Source organism: Salmo salar, chromosome 07 (genome assembly GCF_965601325.2).
Source record: "Salmo salar chromosome 07, fSalSal1, whole genome shotgun sequence".
Lineage (NCBI taxonomy): Eukaryota > Metazoa > Chordata > Actinopteri > Salmoniformes > Salmonidae > Salmo > Salmo salar.
Window position 1 is genome coordinate 62028395 of NC_138297.1, and position 26106 is coordinate 62054500.

General features: G+C 44.4%; 1 protein-coding gene across 6 annotated transcripts in view; it reads right to left on the minus strand.

Moving 5' to 3' along the window:
- LOC106609713 (ATP-binding cassette sub-family C member 9) overlaps positions 1-26106 on the minus strand; it is an 81336-nt gene extending 55230 nt beyond the window's left edge. For 2 of the 6 annotated variants that reach the window (XM_045722346.2, XM_045722351.2), the window contains exons 1-18: positions 25730-26035; positions 24946-24987; positions 23636-23810; positions 20343-20484; positions 19333-19454; positions 18940-19106; positions 18455-18590; positions 18168-18274; positions 15564-15746; positions 8766-8930; positions 8016-8171; positions 7247-7381; positions 6810-6972; positions 5874-5914; positions 5601-5743; positions 5357-5465; positions 4184-4291; positions 2491-2563 (exon numbers count right to left, since the gene is read on the minus strand). In XM_045722346.2, the coding sequence (XP_045578302.1) occupies positions 2491-2563; positions 4184-4291; positions 5357-5465; positions 5601-5743; positions 5874-5914; positions 6810-6972; positions 7247-7381; positions 8016-8171; positions 8766-8930; positions 15564-15746; positions 18168-18274; positions 18455-18590; positions 18940-19106; positions 19333-19454; positions 20343-20484; positions 23636-23786 (2101 nt within the window). In that variant the 5' untranslated portion in view covers positions 23787-23810; positions 24946-24987; positions 25730-26035. Of the gene's footprint in view, positions 1-2490; positions 2564-4183; positions 4292-5356; positions 5466-5600; positions 5744-5873; positions 5915-6809; positions 6973-7246; positions 7382-8015; positions 8172-8765; positions 8931-15563; positions 15747-18167; positions 18275-18454; positions 18591-18939; positions 19107-19332; positions 19455-20342; positions 20485-23635; positions 23811-24945; positions 24988-25729 lie in introns of all 6 variants that reach the window. The other 4 variants (XM_082977837.1, XM_082977838.1, XM_082977836.1 and 1 more) reach the window with 4 other exon arrangements.

A 26106-nucleotide genomic window follows, 5' to 3' on the forward strand; every position in this document is an offset into this window, starting at 1 on the left:
TAAAGGTAAGAAGACACTATATAAAGGTAGGAGGCCCCTATATAAAGGTAAGAAGACACTATATAAAGGTAAGAAGACACTATATAAAAGTAAGAAGACACTATATAAAAGGTAAGAAGACACTATATAAAGGTAAGAAGACACTATATAAAAGGTAAGAAGACACTATATAAAGGTTAGAAGACACTATATAAAGGTAAGAAGACACTATATAAAAGGTAAGAAGACACTATATAAAGGTAAGAAGACACTATATAAAGGTAGGAGGCCCCTATATAAAGGTAAGAAGACACTATATAAAAGTAAGAAGACACTATATGAAGGTAAGAAGACACTATATAAAGGTAAGAAGACACTATATAAAGGTAAGAAGACACTATATAAAAGGTAAGAAGACACTATATAAAGGTAAGAAGACACTATATAAAGGTAGGAGGCCCCTATATAAAGGTAAGAAGACACTATATAAAAGGTAAGAAGACACTATATAAAGGTAAGAAGACACTATATAAAGGTAGGAGGCCCCTATATAAAGGTAAGAAGACACTATATAAAAGGTAAGAAGACATTATATAAAGGTAGGAGGCCCCTATATAAAGGTAAGAAGACACTATATAAAAGGTAAGAAGACACTATATAAAGGTAAGAAGACACTATATAAAAGGTAAGAAGACATTATATAAAGGTAGGAGGCCCCTATATAAAGGTAAGAAGACACTATATAAAAGGTAAGAAGACACTATATAAAGGTAAGAAGACACTATATAAAGGTAAGAAGACACTATATAAAGGTAGGAGGCCCCTATATAAAGGTAAGAAGACACTATATAAAGGTAAGAAGACACTATATAAAGGTAGGAGGCCCCTATATAAAGGTAAGAAGACACTATATAAAGGTAAGAAGACACTATATAAAAGTAAGAAGACACTATATAAAAGGTAAGAAGACACTATATAAAGGTAAGAAGACACTATATAAAAGGTAAGAAGACACTATATAAAGGTTAGAAGACACTATATAAAGGTAAGAAGACACTATATAAAAGGTAAGAAGACACTATATAAAGGTAAGAAGACACTATATAAAGGTAGGAGGCCCCTATATAAAGGTAAGAAGACACTATATAAAAGTAAGAAGACACTATATGAAGGTAAGAAGACACTATATAAAGGTAAGAAGACACTATATAAAGGTAAGAAGACACTATATAAAAGGTAAGAAGACACTATATAAAGGTAAGAAGACACTATATAAAGGTAGGAGGCCCCTATATAAAGGTAAGAAGACACTATATAAAAGGTAAGAAGACACTATATAAAGGTAAGAAGACACTATATAAAGGTAGGAGGCCCCTATATAAAGGTAAGAAGACACTATATAAAAGGTAAGAAGACATTATATAAAGGTAGGAGGCCCCTATATAAAGGTAAGAAGACACTATATAAAAGGTAAGAAGACACTATATAAAGGTAAGAAGACACTATATAAAAGGTAAGAAGACATTATATAAAGGTAGGAGGCCCCTATATAAAGGTAAGAAGACACTATATAAAGGTAAGAAGACACTATATAAAAGGTAAGAAGACACTATATAAAGGTAAGAAGACACTATATAAAGGTAAGAAGACACTATATAAAGGTAAGAAGACACTATATAAAAGGTAAGAAGACACTATATAAAGGTAAGAAGACACTATATAAAGGTAAGAAGACACTATATAAAGGTAGGAGGCCCCTATATAAAGGTAAGAAGACACTATATAAAGGTAAGAAGACACTATATAAAGCATTAGAGACAACAGATTGTTCTATGTCAATCTGACATTGATAATGTCTGTTACAGCCCTGGGTAAAGCTTAAACGTAGGATAGGATATTGGGATATCTTTACACACTCAATTTAGAGCAGTCACGTTTCCACATCAGTGGAGGCTGGTGGGAGGAGTTATAGTAGGATGAGCTCATTATAATGGATAGAATGGAATTGATGGAATGGAGTCAATCATGTGGTTTCCATATGTTTGACGTGCTTGATACTGTTCCATTTATTACATTCCAGCCAATACAATGTCCCTGTCCTCCTATAGCTCCCCCCACCAGCCTCCTCTGTTCCACATATCCTACATAATGCTTCTACTCCCTCAGCTGCAGCAAATAGTGGTCTACCAGGACCAGCCTATCCTGTTTGTCTTAGCAGACTAGCTGTCATATCTGACGGGCCACTGGCCATGAGGTCATAGCCGAAAGATATACTACACTGTCACACACACACGCACAAACACACACACAGCTGGTGTTAGATATACTACACTGTCACACACACACGCACAAACACACACACAGCTGGTGTTAGATATACTACACTGTCACACACACACACGCACAAACACACACACAGCTGGTGTTAGATATTCTACACTGACTGTCGACGACCTCCTAAACAGGACGCAGCCTGGTGTTGCCATAGTGTTCCCAGCAGGATCGGGTTACCTGTTGGAATGCAGATGTTGATGTCGGACAACGTTGACAAGTTGCTTCCCCATGTGAAGAATCCACTGTTCACCTGAACAGGAAACAGTGGGATTAGCAGGCTGACAGAAAAGCATTAGACATGGACATGTTATGGTCTCCAGCTGGTGGTTTAGATATGTATGTGTACATAGAAATAATTAACCATTTAGATCTTTAAGGCAAATATAATAGCATGTTTACATAGTTCTGTTGTGTTTTATGTCTTGTCCGATTCTACTGTTTATTATAGCCAGTAATCCCCCTCCCTTCCATCCCCTACAGCAAAACCACACAAGATCTGAGATTCAGTGACACAGAACTAATAAATACAAGTTAAAAATGAAAGACAGACGTCTTATTACCGCTGAGAAAAGAGACTTGGTAAATTAAGTTTGTAAATAGACAGAGCGGCTGTTACGGGGGTGGGGACCAGAGGGGATGGGGAGTCTTGAAAGGGAGGCAGAGATAGGGGTAGAGAGAGGTAGAGGGGGAGTGGAGGAAGATAGGGGTGAGCTGGGAGGCAGAAATGGGAGGGATAAGATGGAAGAGAAGAGAGAGGGAGGAATAAAGAGGGAGAGAGGATGGATGATGAGACAGAGCGGAAGACAGAGCGACAGAGAGAAGGGGTGATGGGAGACAGAGAGGAAGGTAGAGAGAGGCAGAGAGAAGGGGTGATGGAAGGTAGAGAGGTAGAGAAAAGGGGTGATGGGAGACAGAGAGGAAGAGAGAAGAGGTGATGGGAGACAGAGAGGAAGGTAGAGAGAGGCAGAGAGAAGGGGTGATGGGAAACAGAGAGGAAGAGAGAAGAGGTGATTGGAAACAGAGAGGAAGGTAGAGAGAGGCAGAGAGAAGAGGTGATTGGAAACAGAGAGGAAGGTAGAGAGAGGCAGAGAGAAGGGGTGATGGGAAACAGAGAGGAAGAGAGAAGAGGTGATTGGAAACAGAGAGGAAGGTAGAGAGAGGCAGAGATAAAGCGGGTGAGATGAGAGAGGAAACAGAGACAGAAGATTTGTCTGGTTCACACACAGCAGCAGCCCATTCATTCGACCCTCGGACCCTCCTGCTGCCCCCAAGCTCATTAATTAACAGACTGCCTACAATAATGCTGTGGGTCCACAGGGATAGCAACAGGATGTGGACCCCAAAGAGACCAGAACAGGGGCTGAGAACATGTCAGTTAATGACACAGGGCACAGGGTTCTCCGTTCTCATGAGAATCCCCTGCCTCTGACTCATGATGTGGGTCCTGAGAGTTTAAACTGTCGGTAAATGTTGACTTCTCCTCAGGGTGTGTTTCACACAATGGACAGGCCAAGAGATGAAACATCTGCTGTGAGAGATAGACAGTGGTAACATCTGTGGTGTCACGTGTTCCTAGAGTGAATGACCTGGGCGGATGTGACAAAAAGGCCAGTTTAAAGGTTTGATGACAACTGTCAGACTCTAGCTCAGAAGCCTCTGCGTGTGTATGTGTCTACGTGCGTGCACGTGGCTGCACATGTACGTGAGCTACAGCTTGTCTGTGAGTTGATAGCCTACGTGTCTGTTCCTGTGTCCGTGCATGCAGTCAGCGAGTGTGTGTGGTGCTGAGTGTGTGCGGTGCTGTGTGTGTCACAGGTCCTGAGAAGAAGGGCCAATGAGCTTGTTGAGGTGTTGAACTTTGACCCCTGACCTTGACAGCCACGTCCTCAGTCTCGTTGGGTCGCAGTGGTCTGCGTGTTGGCTGCTCATAGCTGTCCATCTGGTAGAGCAGGGGCTGCTTCCTGTTTATAGCCTTGGTCTGGAGAGAGAGAGGTAGGGAGGGGGAGATGGGGAGGGAGGGAGAGGGGAGAGTAAGGGAGGGAGAGAGGGGAGAGAGAGAGGGAGGGAGGGATAGAATGAAAGACAGAAATGGGGAGAGGGAGATGAAGGGAGGGTGAGAAAAAGAGAAAGAGAGATTGTATTCAGTGATACACTTGGCCCCTCATCCGCTGTAACCTCCAGGGAGGACCCCCTCTCAGACCCTGACTGAGACTGTCTCCAGAGGGAGCTTCTTATCCCCTACTCCTCGTCCCCAAGACATCCCTCCCTCCATCCCTTCGTCCATCCCTCCCTCCCTCCATCCCTTCTTCAGCCCTAAACAAATGGCTCCTCCATCTCACACTAAACCCTCCACCACTTGGTCTCTGTCTCTCTCCACTCCTTCTGAGGAGTCCAACACAGAAATAAACCTGTCAAAGTCCAGAGAACAGCTGAAGACATGAGGAGACTAGCAGCAACCAGCTACTTAACGACTCCTGGGAGAGATTCCCCATGAAACACTGCTGCTAGACTGACACGGTGTGTAGTTACAGTTACTCCTTTTACAGAGACCAGATCTGCTCTGGCCAAGCAGACACTTTCTCTGCAGTTCCACCAAAAGCTTGAAGTTAGAAACACATGTTGGATCTGAAACTTGGTCAGATGAAAACCATCATAACCATCATATCATCCTGATGAGTCCATTAGCCGTGTTGGGAGCTGTCTAAACACTGTAGTAACACAGTAGTAGTTGTATTCCATGCTGGGTGTAAATGAATAGCTCCTGGATTAGGCTCTGTGCTGTGCTGGCTGAATGGCTAGCATTAGCTGCTCTGGCAGAGGGACAGATAAGTCATTGGGTCATGTTCATTAGGGACCAAAGTGAATAAACAGACTGAAACGCTAAGAGACTACCTCGAAACACACCATTTAGTTTACATTTTGCTTCAGTGTGCCCTACTAAACACGGCTCAGGCCTGTATTGGGGCAGTGTTTGGTAATAGGGGGGGGGGTGGTGGTGTGTGTGTGTGTGTGTGTGTGTGTGTGTGTGTGTGTGTGTACTCACCGCCCCAGGGTGTTTCTTACAGGCCTCTAGGGACACAGACATGTCTCCGTTCCTCCAGCTGTCATCGCCAATCTCATCGCTCTGCAGGAACTCACCCAGCTTCTGGACGCTGTGGATAGGACATGATAGGACACACACACACACACACACACACACACACACACACACACACACACACACAGATTGTCTAGCTGGTAACTATCCATTATTCAGTAGCCCTGGGCATCCTCAGTAGGTCTCTCACCTGACCATGGCCTTGACTGCGAAGCGGACCACGGTGGAGAGCAGGAACAGTGGGGTAACCAGGATGTGGAAGAGGGCCAGAGCAGCGAAGGCCTCCGAGGAGCTGGGTTTGGACTTGTTGATCAGGGCGTGGCTGACAAACGTCTGACAGGGACACAAAGGGACACACAGATACTCAGTTTGGTATTGTTAACAGATTTCAGAGCTGGAAAAACACTAGCTACAATTAGCCTAAAAATGGCCTGCAGGATACAGGAATGATGAGAACTCTCACCACAAGCACAGCAGCGATGGGGATAGCAGCATTCATAAAAACTGGGGAGCAAAAGAGGTCATATTTTGTAACAACAGAGAGCACTTGGAGAGAACAAAGACATTTTCAAACTTCAAAGCACTTAAGTCAAACTGAGCCCCAAATATAAATGAGGACAGAATATAAGCAGTGTGAGTGTCTTACTGGACAAAATGAAGGGGATTTCACAGCTCAAAAGAAAGGATGTGATATCTATTATAAAGTAACAGAGGAGGGGTGTGTTTCTTATTGGATGTGTAGAGGGCCAAGGTGTGTGTGTCTCACTAGACATGGAGGTGTAGAGGGCGAAGGTGTGTGTGTCTCACTAGACATGGAGGTGTAGAGGGCGAAGGTGTGTGTGTGTCTCACTAGACATGGAGGTGTAGAGGGCGAAGGTGTGTGTGTGTCTCACTAGACATGGAGGTGTAGAGGGCGAAGGTGTGTGTGTGTCTCACTAGACATGGAGGTGTAGAGGGCGAAGGTGTGTGTGTCTCACTAGACATGGAGGTGTAGAGGGCGAAGGTGTGTGTGTCTCACTAGACATGGAGGTGTAGAGGGCGAAGGTGTGTGTGTGTCTCACTAGACATGGAGGTGTAGAGGGCGAAGGTGTGTGTGTGTCTCACTAGACATGGAGGTATAGAGGGCGAAGGTGTGTGTGTCTCACTAGACATGGAGGTGTAGAGGGCGAAGGTGTGTGTGTGTCTCACTAGACATGGAGGTGTAGAGGGCGAAGGTGTGTGTGTCTCACTAGACATGGAGGTATAGAGGGCGAAGGTGTGTGTGTGTCTCACTAGACATGGAGGTGTAGAGGGCGAAGGTGTGTGTGTGTCTCACTAGACATGGAGGTGTAGAGGGCGAAGGTGTGTGTGTCTCACTAGACATGGAGGTGTAGAGGGCGAAGGTGTGTGTGTGTCTCACTAGACATGGAGGTGTAGAGGGCGAAGGTGCGGAGGCTGGTGAGCTCCTTGCCCCTGGTATCTTCTACACTGTCACAGAAGATGTTCTCCCAGGCGTACAGTTTCAGCAGCTTGATCCCCTTCAGAATCTCTGTGGTCTTCTTCAGACGCTCCGTAGACTGGTCCTGTCAGAAGAGGGCGATGCCTTAGTGAAGATTTAAACTACAAAATAATATGAATATTTTCTCATTTCAACTGTTTTTAAAGGCTATTGTTTCCTTATCATATACTGTTTCCCCCATCATAACAGAAAATAACTGATTTCACTCAAATGTAGGCTATTTATTCATGGTAAAGCTTGCAGATTCATATCTAAAGTGACAGTGAAACTACGATCTAAGGGATTGGTGCAGGCAGTGTTCAACCTGAGTGGCTCAACGTGAACAGAGGGTGACTCACCAGGGTGCTCTTCTGGGTGTCAGCCAGCTTGGTAGCGATCAGGTATTGGACTGGAGCCAGCAGCACGATGACTGAAGCTCCAATCAGAGCACTGGTTCCCAGCAGGTAGTACAGCAGGATCACGCCCATCACAATCTGAGCAGGAACACAACACAAAGATATGAGGGAGTTATTGGGGAGTTATTAAGGATATATTAGTGATACATTAGGGAGTTATTAGGGATATATTAGGGAGTTATGAGGGAGTTATTAGGGATATATTAGGAAGTTATTAGGGAGTTATTAGGGATATATTAGGGAGTTATTAGGGAGTTATTAGGGATATATTAGGGATATATTAGGGAGTTATTAGGGATATATTAGGGATATATTAGGGATTTATTAGTGAGATATTATTGATGCACAATATTGCGGTCATATTGGTACTGGCAGATAATGGCTTAAAAAATACATACTTGTTAACCCATATTCTGGAACAAAATCATGCTTTGGCCTCCACTTTAAGATCAGGTTGTTGGCCAGATCCTACATAGAGACTATGTCCAGATAGATTGTATCTTAACAGCATGGCCCAACCTGCACTTATGTCAAATTGACGTCAAGTTTTTTGTTGTTGTTGCATTTTAGCTAACCCTAACCCTTTTCCTAACCTTAACCTAATTATCCTAACCTACTATTTTAATTATCCTAACCTACTGCGTAAATTCTCCTAACCTGCTACGAAAAGTACATTTCGACATGAGCTGAATTCTATCTAGTCAAAACCCACCTGCACTGGCATGGCCCAGAGGTTGGGACACAGGAAGAGGAACCACATGAGCTGGTTGGTTTCTATGGCAACCAGGTTGTTGATCTGGCCCAGGGTCATCTCTCCCATGGACATGTTAGAGGTGGACAGACGCAGAATCTTGTTGTAGATCATCGCCTAGGAAACGTACAGGACAGAGGACATTAACAACCTACTAGATACAGTACATTCACTTCTGTGACTGTCTACAGCTGTCCCGATTCTCCACCTCTGTGACTGTCTACGGCTGTCCAGATTCTCCACCTCTGTGACTGTCTACGGCTGTCCCGATTCTCCACCTCTGTGACTGTCTACGGCTGTCCAGATTCTCCACCTCATTGACTGTCTACGGCTGTCCCGATTCTCCACCTCTTTGACTGTCTACGGCTGTCCCAATTCTCCACCTCTGTGACTGTCCATGGCTGTCCAGATTCTCCACCTCTGTGACTGTCTACGGCTGTCCCGATTCTCCACCTCTGTGACTGTCCATGGCTGTCCAGATTCTCCACCTCTGTGACTGTCTACGGCTGTCCCGATGCTCCATGTTATTTTTGCACCTCCCCACTCCCCGTCATGATTTGAACAATGGCGGAAACTCCCATCAGCCAATGACTACGCAAACCTAAAGCTTTTAGATCTACGACAGAGACTGAACAAGTGAACACTTTGGGTTAAGGGTGGAGAATCGGTGACGCAGTATCCTACAAATCCCAGAATCCTCCAGTCAGTCACCAGCAGGGCTCCACGGAGGTTGATGCCGGTCTCTATGGTGACATAGTAGGAGGCCTGTAGGAAGGTTCGCTGTAGCACCAGGGCCAGGAACAGCAGAACAGCCAGCACTGACGTATTCTGGAGCAGCTCGTTGGACGACATGAAGTAGACCTCGAAATAGGGGACCTGATAGGTCACACGCACGCACACACACACACACGCACGCACGCACGCACACACACACACAAACACAAACACAGATAGTAGGTTAGAGCAGATGTAGGGGACGGTAAAAAGCAAGACCTGACACTACCCAGACCCCGTCACTACCCAGACCATGTCACACACAGAGAAGGACAGAGAGTGAGAGAGCGTGAGATGAGTGAGGAATTTTCCATGTCACTCAGAAATGCACGCCTGCAGTACTTCAGCCTGAACTCTCTGTTCAGCCCTCTGACACCGGCACTGTGCACGATGCTCTACTTTAGAGAGACGTTCCTCTGTTCAGCCCTCTAACATGATGCTCTACTTTAGAGACATTCCTCTGTTCAGCCCTCTAACATGATGCTCTACTTTAGAGACATTCCTCTGTTCAGCCCTCTAACATGATGCTCTACTTTAGAGAGACGTTCCTCTGTTCAGCCCTCTAACATGATGCTCTACTTTAGAGAGACGTTCCTCTGTTCATCCCTCTAACATGATGCTCTACTTTAGAGACATTCCTCTGTTCAGCCCTGTAACATGATGCTCTACTTTAGAGACATTCCTCTGTTCAGCCCTCTAACATGATGCTCTACTTCAGAGAGACGTTCCTCTGTTCATCCCTCTAACATGATGCTCTACTTTAGAGATGTTCCTCTGTTCATCCCTCTAACATGATGCTCTACTTTAGAGAGGTTCCTCTGTTCATCCCTCTAACATGATGCTCTACTTCAGAGAGACGTTCCTCTGTTCATCCCTCTAACATGATGCTCTACTTTAGAGAGACGTTCCTCTGTTCAGCCCTCTAACATGATGCTCTACTTTAGAGATGTTCCTCTGTTCAGCCCTCTAACATGATGCTCTACTTTAGAGACGTTCCTCTGTTCAGCCCTCTAACATGATGCTCTACTTTAGAGAGACGTTCCTCTGTTCATCCCTCTAACATGATGCTCTACTTTAGAGAGACGTTCCTCTGTTCAGCCCTCTAACATGATGCTCTACTTTAGAGATGTTCCTCTGTTCAGCCCTCTAACATGATGCTCTACTTTAGAGACGTTCCTCTGTTCATCCCTCTAACATGATGCTCTACTTTAGAGAGATGTTCCTCTGTTCATCCCTCTAACATGATGCTCTACTTTAGAGACATTCCTCTGTTCAGCCCTCTTACATGATGCTCTACCTTAGTTCATCAGTTCAGCCCTCTAACATGATGCTCTACCTTAGTTCATCAGTTCAGCCCTCTAACATGATGCTCTACCTTAGTTCATCACTTCATCCCTCTAACATGATGCTCTACATTAGTTCATCAGTTCATCCCTCTAACATGATGCTCTACCTTAGTTCATCAGTTCATCCCTCTAACATGATGCTCTACCTTAGTTCATCAGTTCAGCCCTCTAACATGATGCTCTACCTTAGTTCATCAGTTCAGCCCTCTAACATGATGCTCTACCTTAGTTCATCAGTTCAGCCCTCTAACATGATGCTCTACCTTAGTTCATCAGTTCATCCCTCTAACATGATGCTCTACCTTAGTTCATCAGTTCAGCCCTCTAACATGATGCTCTACCTTAGTTCATCAGTTCAGCCCTCTAACATGATGCTCTACCTCAGTTCATCAGTTCAGCCCTCTAACATGATGCTCTACCTTAGTTCATCAGTTCAGCCCTCTAACATGATGCTCTACCTTAGTTCATCAGTTCAGCCCTCTAACATGATGCTCTACCTTAGTTCATCAGTTCAGCCCTCTAACATGATGCTCTACCTTAGTTCATCAGTTCAGCCCTCTAACATGATGCTCTACCTTAGTTCATCAGTTCAGCCCTCTAACATGATGCTCTACCTTAGTTCATCAGTTCAGTGCTGCTGACTCCCCACAGGTCCCAGGATAGTTTATTTCTGTGTCCTAAATGGATTTCTGGTGTTCCTTTAAAAGTTAGTTGAGGAAAGTGTGTGCGTGTGTGTGTGTGTGTGTGTGTGAGTGTGTTTCTGTATCCGTGTGTGTGTGGGTGTGAAATATGCTGTTCGATCATTTGTGTCTATAATATAATTGGTCTAATGGGGGTGACGTGGTGGCTGGGACAGGGACAGGGTTGGGAACAATGGCGCTGTCGACGCCTCGGGACATCACAGAGGAAGTGAGTCATCATGAGAAGACAAGCAGACCACCCTGCTGCACCCTCATTACGGTACGATGTCGATGACACAACCCACAGCGTCAGACAGTGAGCTAACTATATAATAAACTATTTATCTCTATGGAGCTAACTAGCCAACAGTCACAACAACATGGAGGAATGTGTCACACAAACAAGACGTCTGCTGTATCAAATTGAATCACTTGAGCCGTAATGGACGGGACATAAGAACATAGGAGGGATGAACAGGAATTATGGTACCAGGGCAGAGTTATGGGCTGATGGGAACAGTAATTATGGTCCAGGAGCAGAGTTATGGGCTGATGGGAACAGTAATTATGGTCCAGGAGCAGAGTTATGGGCTGATGGGAACAGTAATTATGGTACCAGGAGCAGAGTTATGGGCTGATGGGAACAGTAATTATGGTCCAGAAGCAGAGTTATGGGCTGATGGGAACAGTAATTATGGTCCAGAAGCAGAGTTATGGGCTGATGGGAACAGTAATTACGGTCCAGGAGCAGAGTTATGGGCTGATGGGAACAGTAATTATGGTACCAGGAGCAGAGTTATGGGCCGATGGGAACAGTAATTATGGTCCAGAAGCAGAGTTATGGGCTGATGGGAACAGTAATTATGGTCCAGAAGCAGAGTTATGGGCTGATGGGAACAGTAATTATGGTCCAGAAGCAGAGCTTTGGGCTGATGGGCACAGTAATTATGGTCCAGGAGCAGAGTTATGGGCTGATGGGAACAGTAATTATGGTCCAGGAGCAGAGTTATGGGCTGATGGGAACAGTAATTATGGTACCAGGAGCAGAGTTATGGGCTGATGGGAACAGTAATTATGGTACCAGGAGCAGAGTTATGGGCTGATGGGAACAGTAATTATGGTACCAGGAGCAGAGTTATGGGCCGATGGGAACAGTAATTATGGTCCAGAAGCAGAGTTATGGGCTGATGGGAACAGTAATTATGGTCCAGAAGCAGAGTTATGGGCTGATGGGAACAGTAATTATGGTCCAGGAGCAGAGTTATGGGCTGATGGGAACAGTAATTATGGTCCAGGAGCAGAGTTATGGGCTGATGGGAACAGTAATTATGATACCATGAGCAGTTATGGGCCGATGGGTACAGTAATTATGATACCATGAGCTGTTATGGGCCGATGGGTACAGTAATTATGGTCCAGGAGCAGTTATGGGCCGATGGGAACAGTAATTATGGTCCAGGAGCAGGGTTATGGGCTGATGGGAACAGTAATTATGGTCCAGGAGCAGAGTTATGGGCTGATGGGAACAGTAATTATGGTCCAGAAGCAGAGATATGGGCTGATGGGAACAGTAATTATGGTCCAGAAGCAGAGTTATGGGCTGATGGGAACAGTAATTATGGTCCAGAAGCAGAGTTATGGGCTGATGGGAACAGTAATTATGGTCCAGGAGCAGAGTTATGGGCCGATGGGAACAGTAATTATGATACCATGAGCAGTTATGGGCCGATGGGTACAGTAATTATGGTCCAGGAGCAGAGTTATGGGCTGATGGGAACAGTAATTATGATACCATGAGCAGTTATGGGCCGATGGGTACAGTAATTATGATACCATGAGCTGTTATGGGCCGATGGGTACAGTAATTATGGTCCAGGAGCAGTTATGGGCCGATGGGAACAGTAATTATGGTCCAGGAGCAGGGTTATGGGCTGATGGGAACAGTAATTATGGTCCAGGAGCAGAGTTATGGGCTGATGGGAACAGTAATTATGGTCCAGGAGCAGAGTTATGGGCTGATGGGAACAGTAATTATGGTACCAGGAGCAGAGTTATGGGCTGATGGGAACAGTAATTATGGTACCAGGAGCAGAGTTATGGGCCGATGGGAACAGTAATTATGGTCCAGAAGCAGAGTTATGGGCTGATGGGAACAGTAATTATGGTCCAGAAGCAGAGTTATGGGCTGATGGGAACAGTAATTATGGTCCAGGAGCAGAGTTATGGGCTGATGGGAACAGTAATTATGGTCCAGGAGCAGAGTTATGGGCTGATGGGAACAGTAATTATGATACCATGAGCAGTTATGGGCCGATGGGTACAGTAATTATGATACCATGAGCTGTTATGGGCCGATGGGTACAGTAATTATGGTCCAGGAGCAGTTATGGGCCGATGGGAACAGTAATTATGGTCCAGGAGCAGGGTTATGGGCTGATGGGAACAGTAATTATGGTCCAGGAGCAGAGTTATGGGCTGATGGGAACAGTAATTATGGTCCAGAAGCAGAGATATGGGCTGATGGGAACAGTAATTATGGTCCAGAAGCAGAGTTATGGGCTGATGGGAACAGTAATTATGGTCCAGAAGCAGAGTTATGGGCTGATGGGAACAGTAATTATGGTCCAGGAGCAGAGTTATGGGCCGATGGGAACAGTAATTATGATACCATGAGCAGTTATGGGCCGATGGGTACAGTAATTATGGTCCAGGAGCAGAGTTATGGGCTGATGGGAACAGTAATTATGATACCATGAGCAGTTATGGGCCGATGGGTACAGTAATTATGATACCATGAGCTGTTATGGGCCGATGGGTACAGTAATTATGGTCCAGGAGCAGTTATGGGCCGATGGGAACAGTAATTATGGTCCAGGAGCAGGGTTATGGGCTGATGGGAACAGTAATTATGGTCCAGGAGCAGAGTTATGGGCTGATGGGAACAGTAATTATGGTCCAGAAGCAGAGTTATGGGCTGATGGGAACAGTAATTATGGTCCAGAAGCAGAGTTATGGGCTGATGGGAACAGTAATTATGGTCCAGGAGCAGGGTTATGGGCTGATGGGAACAGTAATTATGGTCCAGGAGCAGAGTTATGGGCCGATGGGAACAGTAATTATGATACCATGAGCAGTTATGGGCCGATGGGTACAGTAATTATGATACCATGAGCAGTTATGGGCCGATGGGTACAGTAATTATGGTCCAGGAGCAGAGTTATGGGCTGATGGGAACAGTAATTATGATACCATGAGCAGTTATGGGCCGATGGGTACAGTAATTATGATACCATGAGCTGTTATGGGCCGATGGGTACAGTAATTATGATACCATGAGCTGTTATGGGCCGATGGGTACAGTAATTATGGTCCAGGAGCAGTTATGGGCCGATGGGAACAGTAATTATGGTACCAGGAGCAGAGTTATGGGCTGATGGGAACAGTAATTATGATACCATGAGCAGTTATGGGCCGATGGGTACAGTAATTATGATACCATGAGCTGTTATGGGCCGATGGGTACAGTAATTATGATACCATGAGCTGTTATGGGCCGATGAGTACAGTAATTATGGTCCAGGAGCGAGTTATGGGCCGATGGGAACAGTAATTATGGTCCAGGAGCAGAGTTATGGGCTGATGGGAACAGTAATTATGGTACCAGGAGCAGAGTTATGGGCTGATGGGAACAGTAATTATGGTACCAGGAGCAGAGTTATGGGCCGATGGGAACAGTAATTATGGTCCAGAAGCAGAGTTATGGGCTGATGGGAACAGTAATTATGGTCCAGAAGCAGAGTTATGGGCTGATGGGAACAGTAATTATGGTCCAGGAGCAGAGTTATGGGCTGATGGGAACAGTAATTATGGTCCAGGAGCAGAGTTATGGGCTGATGGGAACAGTAATTATGGTCCAGAAGCAGAGTTATGGGCCGATGGGAACAATAATTATGGTACCAGGAGCAGAGTTATGGGCTGATGGGAACAGTAATTATGGTCCAGAAGCAGAGCTTTGGGCTGATGGGCACAGTAATTATGGTCCAGGAGCAGAGTTATGGGCTGATGGGAACAGTAATTATGGTCCAGGAGCAGAGTTATGGGCTGATGGGAACAGTAATTATGGTACCAGGAGCAGAGTTATGGGCTGATGGGAACAGTAATTATGGTACCAGGAGCAGAGTTATGGGCCGATGGGAACAGTAATTATGGTCCAGAAGCAGAGTTATGGGCTGATGGGAACAGTAATTATGGTCCAGAAGCAGAGTTATGGGCTGATGGGAACAGTAATTATGGTCCAGGAGCAGAGTTATGGGCTGATGGGAACAGTAATTATGGTCCAGGAGCAGAGTTATGGGCTGATGGGAACAGTAATTATGATACCATGAGCAGTTATGGGCCGATGGGTACAGTAATTATGATACCATGAGCTGTTATGGGCCGATGGGTACAGTAATTATGGTCCAGGAGCAGAGTTATGGGCCGATGGGAACAGTAATTATGGTCCAGGAGCAGAGTTATGGGCCGATGGGAACAGTAATTATGGTACCAGGAGCAGAGTTATGGGCCGATGGGAACAGTAATTATGGTCCAGGAGCAGAGTTATGGGCTGATGGGAACAGTAATTATGGTGTAGCAAAAAACACGGTGTCCAACGTTGACGAGGCAGTTATGTTATTATGCAGTCCTGTCAACTTCAGCCACATACACACCACACTCCCTTCCTTGACAGGCTTTTTGTTGAGATGTTCAACGATGCCATAGATGCAGAGCGGCCCAGCGAAGCCCAGCAGATCAGCCAGGTAACGGAAGGTACTGCTGAGGAGGATGGGTCGGCCAAACGCCCGGTACATAGATCGCCAGATGGATGGAGCCTTCTCTGGGTCCTCGGCATTCTGCTAGGAGGGGGAGGGACAGGGATGGGGAGTGGAAGGGTTACAACTACACAGGAGAGTTCCACTACAATGAACCTCAGAGTGAAGATGAGACTACCTGATTACAGAGTCTGGTTTGCGAGACTATATTATAATGGACAGTCTTTAGAGATGTATTCAAACCTATCCTGGGCTTAACATGTGTATAGGATACAAGTGTAATATATCTAACACACAGTTTTAACTGTAGAGAATCTGATCAGAATGTTCTAATTAAATCAAAGCAGAGATCCATTGAATGGTATGTCACTGCACTGGGGATTACTGCTGAGCGATTAGCGCTTATTGAGATTTTGGTTAGATTATTACAAAATAATCACGTTTTTAGATTTAAGTTTCGAGAAATCTTTAGACATGAAATGCACTATGCATTTGTAATGAAACTCAGGGAGAAAAGGGGTAGATTCACGCGCAGAGCACGGCAGGTGTTTATTCCGCAGAAGGCAGGAATCGTGGTCACAGGCAGGCAATGGTCATACACAGGTAGACAAACAGACAGGTGAATCAAAACTAGGACTGGAGGCTATAACTGGTTCTCACAAACCAGCTAGGAAAAGGCTTACTGGAGTCGAAACGAACAATACCTCACAAAGGCACAAACAGAATGAACTGAACTAAATAAGAAGCCGGTGAGACCAGGTGAGTAACTAACACAGGTGAAATCAATGAACAAAAATGAAAGACAGGGCTACGTTCAAGAACACAACGAAACAGAACACAAGGTAGACTAAGAAAATAAATACAGAACCTCACAGCATTATGTGGGTTGAATGCTGTAACAACACAGAATAAAATGATTAATAAAAGTCCCATGATGGTAGTGACTGTCCATTACTGCTTCTCACTTATTAACCATTTATTCACATTACTTTAATTTAATAAAATATTAGTTTTATTTGCTGACTTTATTATTTCATTCCAAGTCATTATCTCATCTCTATAGAGCTGCAGACTACGCTGTCTGACAAAATCACTATTTTTGTAGTTCTTCTAAATAAATAAGGCATACTTTTATGGCTGCTGAATACCAACTATCAGTCACTTAGATCATGTATTATCAGGATAACTGTTTTCTATCCTCTAGATCATGTATTATCAGGATAACTGTTTTCTATCCTCTAGATCATGTATTATCAGGATAACTGTTTTCTATCCTCTAGATCATGTATTATCAGGATAACTGTTTTCTATCCTCTAGATCATGTATTATCAGGATAACTGTTTTCTATCCTCTAGATCATGTATTATCAGGATAACTGTTTTCTATTCTCTAGATCATGTATTATCAGGATAACTGTTTTCTATCCTCTAGATCATGTATTATCAGGATAACTGTTTTCTATCCTCTAGATCATGTATTATCAGGATAACTGTTTTCTATCCTCTAGATCATGTATTATCAGGATAACTGTTTTCTATCCTCTAGATCATGAATTTTTTTTCTCTAAATGTCGGTTAATCGCTCAGCATTACTGGGGATCCATTGAATGATATGTCCCTGCACTGGGGATCCATTAAATGGTATGTCACTGCACTGGGGATCCATTGAATGGTATGTCCCTGCACTGGGGATCCATTGAATGGTATGTCACTGCACTGGGGATCCATTGAATGGTATGTCACTGCACTGGGGATCCATTGAATGGTATGTCCCTGCACTGGGGATCCATTGAATGGTATGTCACTGCACTGGGGATCCATTGAATGGTATGTCACTGCACTGGGGATCCATTGAATGGTATGTCCCTGCACTGGGGATCCATTGAATGGTATGTCACTGCACTGGGGATCCATTGAATGGTATGTCACTGCACTGGGGATCCATTGAATGGTATGTCCCTGCACTGGGGATCCATTGAATGGTATGTCACTGCACTGGGGATCCATTGAATGGTATGTCCCTGCACTGGGGATCCATTGAATGGTATGTCACTGCACTGGGGATCCATTGAATGGTATGTACCTGCACTGGGGATCCATTGAATGGTATGTCACTGCACTGGGGATCCATTGAATGGTATGTCACTGCACTGGGGATCCATTGAATGGTATGTCCCTGCACTGGGGATCCATTGAATGGTATGTCACTGCACTGGGGATCCATTGAATGGTATGTCACTGCACTGGGGATCCATTGAATGGTATGTCCCTGCACTGGGGATCCATTGAATGGTATGTCACTGCACTGGGGATCCATTGAATGGTATGTCACTGCACTGGGGATCCATTGAATGGTATGTCCCTGCACTGGGGATCCATTGAATGGTATGTCACTGCACTGGGGATCCATTGAATGGTATGTCCCTGCACTGGGGATCCATTGAATGGTATGTCCCTGTCAGAAGCAGAATATGAAACTCTGTCACTCCCTCCTCCACTCACCCTCTGATCCTCGTAGGCGTCTTTGAGCTTCAGGTAGTTGGTGAGGGCTCTCATGGCGATGGGGAGCTTGCCTATCTTCTTCAGCTCAATGGGTCTTTTATGGGCTCCTGTGATCAAGCCATCAGTCCATCAAAATAATTGTACATCAATCAAAGTCCTTTTTACATCAGCAGCTGTCACAAAGTACTTTACAGATACGTAGCCTAAATCCTAAAGAGCAATCATTGCAGATGTGGAAGCACAGTGGCCAGGAAAACTCCTGGAAGGAAGGAACCTAGGAAACAAACCTATAATCAGGGGGTTCATCCACCAGTATGTGGCCTTGGAGAGGAGGTTGACGAAGGGCTGGAGGAACCTCACGCCCAGGTCCTGAAGGTCCTCTGGAGGCTTTACCTTCTGGGGGTTGGCGAAGAACACGTACCTCTGCACGGACACCAGGACACACAGACAGAGATGGTCACACACACACAAAGACAGAGGGACACACACACACACACACACACACACACACACACACACACACACACACACACACACACACACACACACACACACACACACACACACACACACACACACACACACACACACACACACACACACACACACACACACCAGGTAAAAAAGTAAAAAGCTGAAATAAAGACCATGCATCTGCTATCAGATCACATCAGTACACCACATCACATCCTCCTCTTCCTTCTTCTCTTCATATAGAACCTCTATGACCCCTGACCCAGGAAGCAGTCAGCCCACCAGTGTTCTAACTCACCCTGACCCTGATGACGTTGATCTCTACAGCCATGAGGAGTCCGTACAGAATGACCAGCAGGGCTGTGATACAGAACCTCAGGTGCAGCACTCCAACACCGTACTCTGCAAACTTCCACAGCTTGATGGACTTGGTGATGAACGCCAGAACCCAGTAGATAAACAGAGCTGAGGAAGGAGGAGGTTGATCACCCCGTGCACTACTTTTCCCAGAGATGTATTACAAGTATACTTTATTATATACAGCAGAACGGTTCATGTGTAGCTAACTGTGTTTGGGCCATCTGCCATAACCTCTAAACTACTGCAGCAAAGGGAGGCTAATTCAGCGCTGCTCAAACACTAACTGTTCATTTGGAGTAATGAATGCACTGATGGTATCATTTTGACTCACCCAGCAGTAGTTTGGGGAAGTTGGAGGTTTCTATGTTGTGGTAGTACACCACAGATGTAGTGGCTGCTATGAAACCCATAAACGCTGGCATAAAGAGGTGGAGGTGATTGGTGTCCATCTGTCTGAAAGGATAGAGACAGGAGATTGCATCAATATTCAAAGAAACAAAGTCACTTTGGTATGCATAGCGTATCTCTGGTTTATAGGTTGGCATTGTATTCAGTCTCATACAGTTAACCCTGTGGCATTCAAACTTTTTCAACAGGGATCCCATCTTTTTTGCCAGAATTTCTGGGGATCCCATTTTTCGCAATTATTTATCACAACCCCACCCCAAATCTAATGACACAAGTTTAAAATCAGTACATTTCCATTTTTACATCAACAAATAACCTTCTTTTCAAATGAAAAGAAACCAATAAATACATTTCCTCAATACATTTTTCAAATTATCCTTCTCAAAAATGTTTGTATACTGTACCATACAATAATCTGTACTCTTAATTTTTTGTCCTCCCCCCAAATTTTTGGTTTAAATATATTTGTATAAAATTTTGGGCGACACTGAAACTGTTCATCGAAGGAAGCTGCTAGCTTCAGCCACTAAATAAGCACATTGTGCAATCAACAGGTTTTGATGCAGGGTTTGTGATGAATCAGGCGATGGCTCCGATCATAGTTTATGTTACTGCAGCATTTTGGAGGATCTTATTGGTTGCAGTCTGGGTAAACTGGAGAGTGGGGTTATTTGAGGGACAGTGGTTTCATTTTTCTATAAACATTGGTCTGGAGGGAAGCAAGGAAATTCAATAGTTCACTGCATCAGAAACTTGGGAGCCATTCATTTTAAGACACAACAATGACAGAGAGGAATAACGCTTCTTCTGTCATCTCAGCAACCCAGAACAAAATCTCATGTGAACACTGGCTTCTGGCCAGCTACTAATGTTACGTTTTCCACAGTAGGCTACCTCTTTGGTAACAGGAAGTAGTTTTAGGGGGGTTCTTACTTGTTGGAGACGATCCCCTCGGCGATCTCACAGACGTGGACAAACAGCAGAGTGAATGTGAGGATCCAGCGCAGGTTGTGTCCAGGGAAGTGGAGCCAGGTGTTATGGTGGATCTGAACCTTAGAGCTCTGACTGCCCCAGCCTAGGGGAAGGGAAGTGGAGCCAGGTGTTATGGTGGATCTGAACCTTAGAGCTCTGACTGTCCCAGCCTAGGGGGGGGGAAGTGGAGCCAGGTGTTATGGTGGATCTGAACCTTAGAGCTCTGACTGTCCCAGCCTAGGGGGGGGGGAAGTGGAGCCAGGTGTTATGGTGGATCTGAACCTTAGAGCTCTGACTGTCCCAGCCTAGGGGGAGGGAAGTGGAGCCAGGTGTTATGGTGGATCTGAACCTTAGAGCTCTGACTGCCCCAGCCTAGGGGAAGGGAAGTGGAGCCAGGTGTTATGGTGGATCTGAACCTTAGAGCTCTGACTGCCCCAGCCTAGGGGGAGGGAAGTGGAGCCAGGTGTTATGGTGGATCTGAACCTTAGAGCTCTGACTGCCCCAGCCTAGGAGAACACACACACTCAGATAAGCAGGAACATAAGCACACACGCCTAAGAACGCATGCACGAACATGCAAACACACATGGTTGGGCAGTAATGTAATCCACAAGTAATCCAAGTAATGAATTTACTCATTACTAGCTAATATATCCACGTAAAGTTAGCTGTTAGCTGTTAGCTGTTTGCTGTTAGCTGTTAGCTAGCCAAATTGATGTGTTGGGGAAATTACACGATAAGAAAGTGATGCTGAGAGTCAGATTTTTCACTTTAAAATGTATGTCAAATGAAAAACAATGATTGCCAAGTTGAACAAACCATACCCTTATATGCACAAGGACTACTTTTAACAACATCCACTGAACATTTTACTAAAACACTTTTACACCAGTGCAGATGCAAAGTTTGGAAACAGAATAATGGCTTGTGCTGTTGGTGCCGTCATTCTGCTACCAAATTTTGCATCTGACCTGTTCTTCAAGAAACTGTGTTTTACTATGTTTTCTCACAGTCCCACAACAACTCAGAGACCACAATCCCACAGTCCCACAGTCCTCCTGCTCAGTTAGATAAAGTCTGGGCCAAAGCCAGGAGTCGAACCAGCTGTTCTGTGGTCTGGGGAAAGCTGCTTTATGTTGACTGGTGAAAATGAGACTGACAGCCAGCAGATCAATGAAGAACACATTTTTTTTTTTATCTTTATTTAACTAGGCAAGTCAGTTAAGAACAAATTCTTATTTTCAATGACAGCCTAGGAACAGTGGGTTAACTGCCTTGTTCAGGGGCAGGATGACAGATTTTTACCTTGTCAGCTCGGGGAATCGATCTAGCAACTTTTCAGTTACTAGTCCAACGCTCTAACCACCAGGCTACCTGCCGCCCGACGTACAGACCAGTGCTGAATGTCTGACACAAGATCAATCATAGGGCTTTACACAGAGTTTCCTGTCTTCTACACAGGACTGTGAATCTGTAACAGTGGAATTGATTAAACCAGTCTGTGGTCAGTAGGGGTTATGCTTGCTTCAAGGCTATAATACATAGAAAGAAAAACAGTTTTGTTGTATTTTTTGTACCATCATCTTTGAAATGCAAGAGAAAGGCCATAATGTATTATTCCAGCCAGGTGCAATTTAGATTTTGGCCACTAGAGTGTATGTGCAAAGTTTTATACTGATCCAATGAACCATTGCAAATCTGTTCAAAAGGTTGTATCAAGACTGCCCAAATGTGCCTAATTGGTTCATTAATAACTTTTCAAGTTCAAAACTGTGCACTCTCCTCAAACAATAGCATGGTATTATTTCACTGTAATAGCTACTGTAAATTGGACAGTACAGTTAGATTAACAAGAATTTAAGCTTTCTGCCAATATCAGATATGTCTATGTCCTGGGAAATTTTCTTGTTACTTACAACCTCATGCGTGTGTGTGTGTGTGTGTGTGTGTGTGTGTGTGTGTGTGTGTGTGTGTGTGTGTGTGTGTGTGTGTCAGTCACCAGATCTCAACCCAATTGAACACTTAGGGGAGATCTGAACGGTGAGACTGAAAGCTCAGAAAGAATGAAAAGTAGCTTGTATACAGTGCAGCATCTTAATACTGCTTTCTGTTGGTGAAGCATGTGTGGGGGATGACAGTAGCTTGAATATAATGCAGCATTTTAAGACTGTTTCTGTTGGTGAAGCATGTGTGGGGGATGACAGTAGCTTGAATATAATGCAGCATTTTAATACTGTTTTCTGCTGGTGAAGCATGTGTGGGGGATGACAGTAGCTTGAATATAGTGCAGCAACATAATTGTGTTTTCTGTTGGTGAGCATGTGTGGGGGATGAAAGGACTGTTACCAAAGGCATCCTTGAATCATGTTGCTTTGGGATTGTCACGCACACACCCACATAATCACCCACACAAACACAAACACAGACCATCAGAGCTAAAGCAATTCTATCCCTTTCTGACCCATTGTGCCCCCTTCGGAGCCTATTCTGTCCCCTTCTGAGCCTATTCTGTCCCCTTCTGATCCTAATCTGTCCCCTTCTGATCCTATTCTGAACCTATTCTGTCCCCTTCTGAACCTATTCTGTCCCCTTCTGAGCCTATTCTTTCCCATTCTGAACCTATTCTGTCCCCTTCTGACCCTATTCTGTCCCCTTCTGACCCTATTCTGTCCCCTTCTGAGCCAATTCTGTCCCCTTCTGAACCTATTCTGTCCCCTTCTGATCCTATTCTGTCCCCTTCTGACCCTATTCTGTCCCCTTCTGAACCAATTCTGTCCCCTTCTGAACCTATTCTGTCCCCTTCTGATCCAATTCTTTCCCATTCTGAACCTATTCTGTCCCCTTCTGAACCTATTCTGTCCCCTTCTGAGCCTGTTCGTTCCCCTTCTGAGCCAATTCTGTCCCCTTCTGAACCTATTCTGTCCCCTTCTGAGCCTGTTCGTTCCCCTTCTGATCCTATTCTGTCCCCTTCTGATCCTATTCTGTCCCCTTCTGAGCCTGTTCTGTCCCCTTCTGAACATATTCTGTCCCTGTTTCTGTTAAACCTTTAGAGATCAGTGTTCTGTGTGATCTCTAGGATTAAAGGTTGTCACACGTGCACGCACGCACACACACACACACACACACACACACACACACACACACACACACACACACACACACACACACACACACACACACACACACACACACACACACACACACACACACACACACACATCATGAAGGTAAAGGACTATGCATGGTCCACGTACCAATGAAGAGGATGGGGAAGGTGATGAAGAGCAGGAAGACGTGAGGGACCAGGTTGAGGGCGTCCACGAAGCAGCCATTGTTCAACATCCCCGTATCCACACTGTAGGCATTCTTGGTCACATTGTTGCCACAGAACGACAGGCCAGCCATGCCACCTTATTGGTCCAGAGAAGCCTGGGGGGAGGATCCAAGCCCCAAAACTGTCAGTCAAGTCAAGAGCACTAGCCAGTCTAGTGGCTGGACAATAGAGAGGTAAACAATGAAAGTGGTCTAACCGTAATGCTCTTTTAAAGGTGAATCAGCTTTTAAAAAACACAGGATACATTAGTAAGACTAAAGTGCTTTTACGATTCAAATAACATTAGCCAACGGATGCGGTGCTTTCAATATAGAGACTCTTTATGTAGTGCTGTGGCGTCTTGTCTTGATGTGTGTTTTGTCCTATTTTTTTCTATGTCTTTTTTTTTAAATCCCAGCCCCTGTCCCCGCAGGAGGCCTTTTGGTGTGCCGTCATTGTAAATAATCATTTGTTCTTAACTGGCTTGCCTAGTTAAATAAAGGTTAAATAAAACATTTAAAATAAACATTGCTTAGAGAGTTTCCATGGATCAATAATCATTAAAGGGAGGAATACACCATACTATTTCCCAAGACTTTACTTTTTCTAATGTAATTTGTGTTAATGCCTGTCCTTGACAACAGAGACCTCCCTAACCTCTGACATGGCTGACAACACTGACAGTAACAGCAGTGCACTGTTATTCAGCTGCCGACACCAATTCTTCAAGGCACAACACTGGCGCCACAAGTCAAACTGGAATATCTAACTACACAAATATACCTCTGCTTATTCTGTTTTTCAAGACATGAAATGATGGTACACCTTGATAAGGAATGATCTAGTCTGATGATAGAGAAGGTTGCAGATTATTCTAGAAAAGCATTACTGACATCCAAAGCTGCTCATCTTATTCCTGCCCTTTCTAAATAAAAGTCCTGTTGGCTCTCAAAATAATGGAGCCGATCACATGAAATAATTAAACAAGCAAATTTTGCCAAACGATGTTAACATTCATAGGTTTAATATTTATATAGGGCTTTTATACAAACTGCATATTATACAAGGAATTGTCCAATTGAAGCTGGAAAGTAGTTTTCCGACAGTTATTCTGATAAGAACTCAACAACACTCACAGGAGAGTCGTTTTCAGACCTCTCCTATGAGTTAAATGACCCTGTAGCTGAACACATGGCACAACATAGCATACACGGCCATAACAGAATAATAATAGAGATCAATGTAGCTTACCTCAGAGAAGTGTCCTTATTGACGCGGTTTCATTCAGGTCGCCTGGTTTTTGGAGACAGTAACCACACAGCATTTATTGGAGGTGGTTATTTTTAGCCTTTTAGCGCATCAGCTGGCCATACTGCTCCCCCCTATCGGATTTCAAAACTTGACCAAGTCTGGTGAGGCAAACTTCCCTTGCCGCTAGGTTCCACCACCAACCATGTGGTGGGGTAAGGTACATGTGTAGGAATGGTTGGCAAAACAGATTCATATTTTGAAGGGGGTTAAATTTTTTTAGGCAAAGGCTTCAGTAAATATTCACATATTTTTTTATGAACACACAAACTGTATTCTGTGACTGAATATAAATATACGCATTGTCCATATAGTTTATACTTGGAATTGACATGTCTCCTACAAGGACATGGGAGGACATGGATAGGCAAGTCTACAACTGACCTCTAGGCTACAATTCTATTGTTAGGTGCAATGAACCAGTAGGCTACTGATGTATGCGGTCAGCAGTTACAACGATGAATCAGACCTATATGTGAAGTAAGCACTTGTCATTGACCTTAGGAATGTGCAATTATTGTAGGCAAAAGAACTTTGTGTTCTATACTAATCATTGTATCATTTGGAACCGTTTCATATCTCTAGGTGCGCGGTTTACAGATGACAAGGGGTACACATCATGTGACAAGACAATGTGTGAATATTCTCATCAGACCGAGTCAAATTAAATCAATATTAGTCTTTCTGACACCATGTATGCAGTTAGTAGGCTATCCGCATTACTTACCCCTATCTACCGCTCCGCTGTGTTCCGTCAGTTTTTTAGACGCGTCCTGTTGTGGGATGTCTTGTGTTGTCCGGTCATTGGTTTTCTCCTGGTGAGATTTGTGAAATGATGCAATGGAGGACGCTGCCGTTCTGAAGCGAATTCATTCATTCCATTAGATCTGCGCTCGCATTATCAGTAGCAACATCGTATGATTGTTGCGTCCACTCCTACACGGTGGATTGACGTGGCTTTCTGCAGAAATATCACTCAGACAGAGTGCGTAAAAACAATATCACGTTATTTAGGTCACCTAAAAAAAAACGGGAGCGATCACTTAACGGTTGTGTTTTATTCCGCCGTTTTACCCAAATTATATAGGTAAATGTTTCAGACAG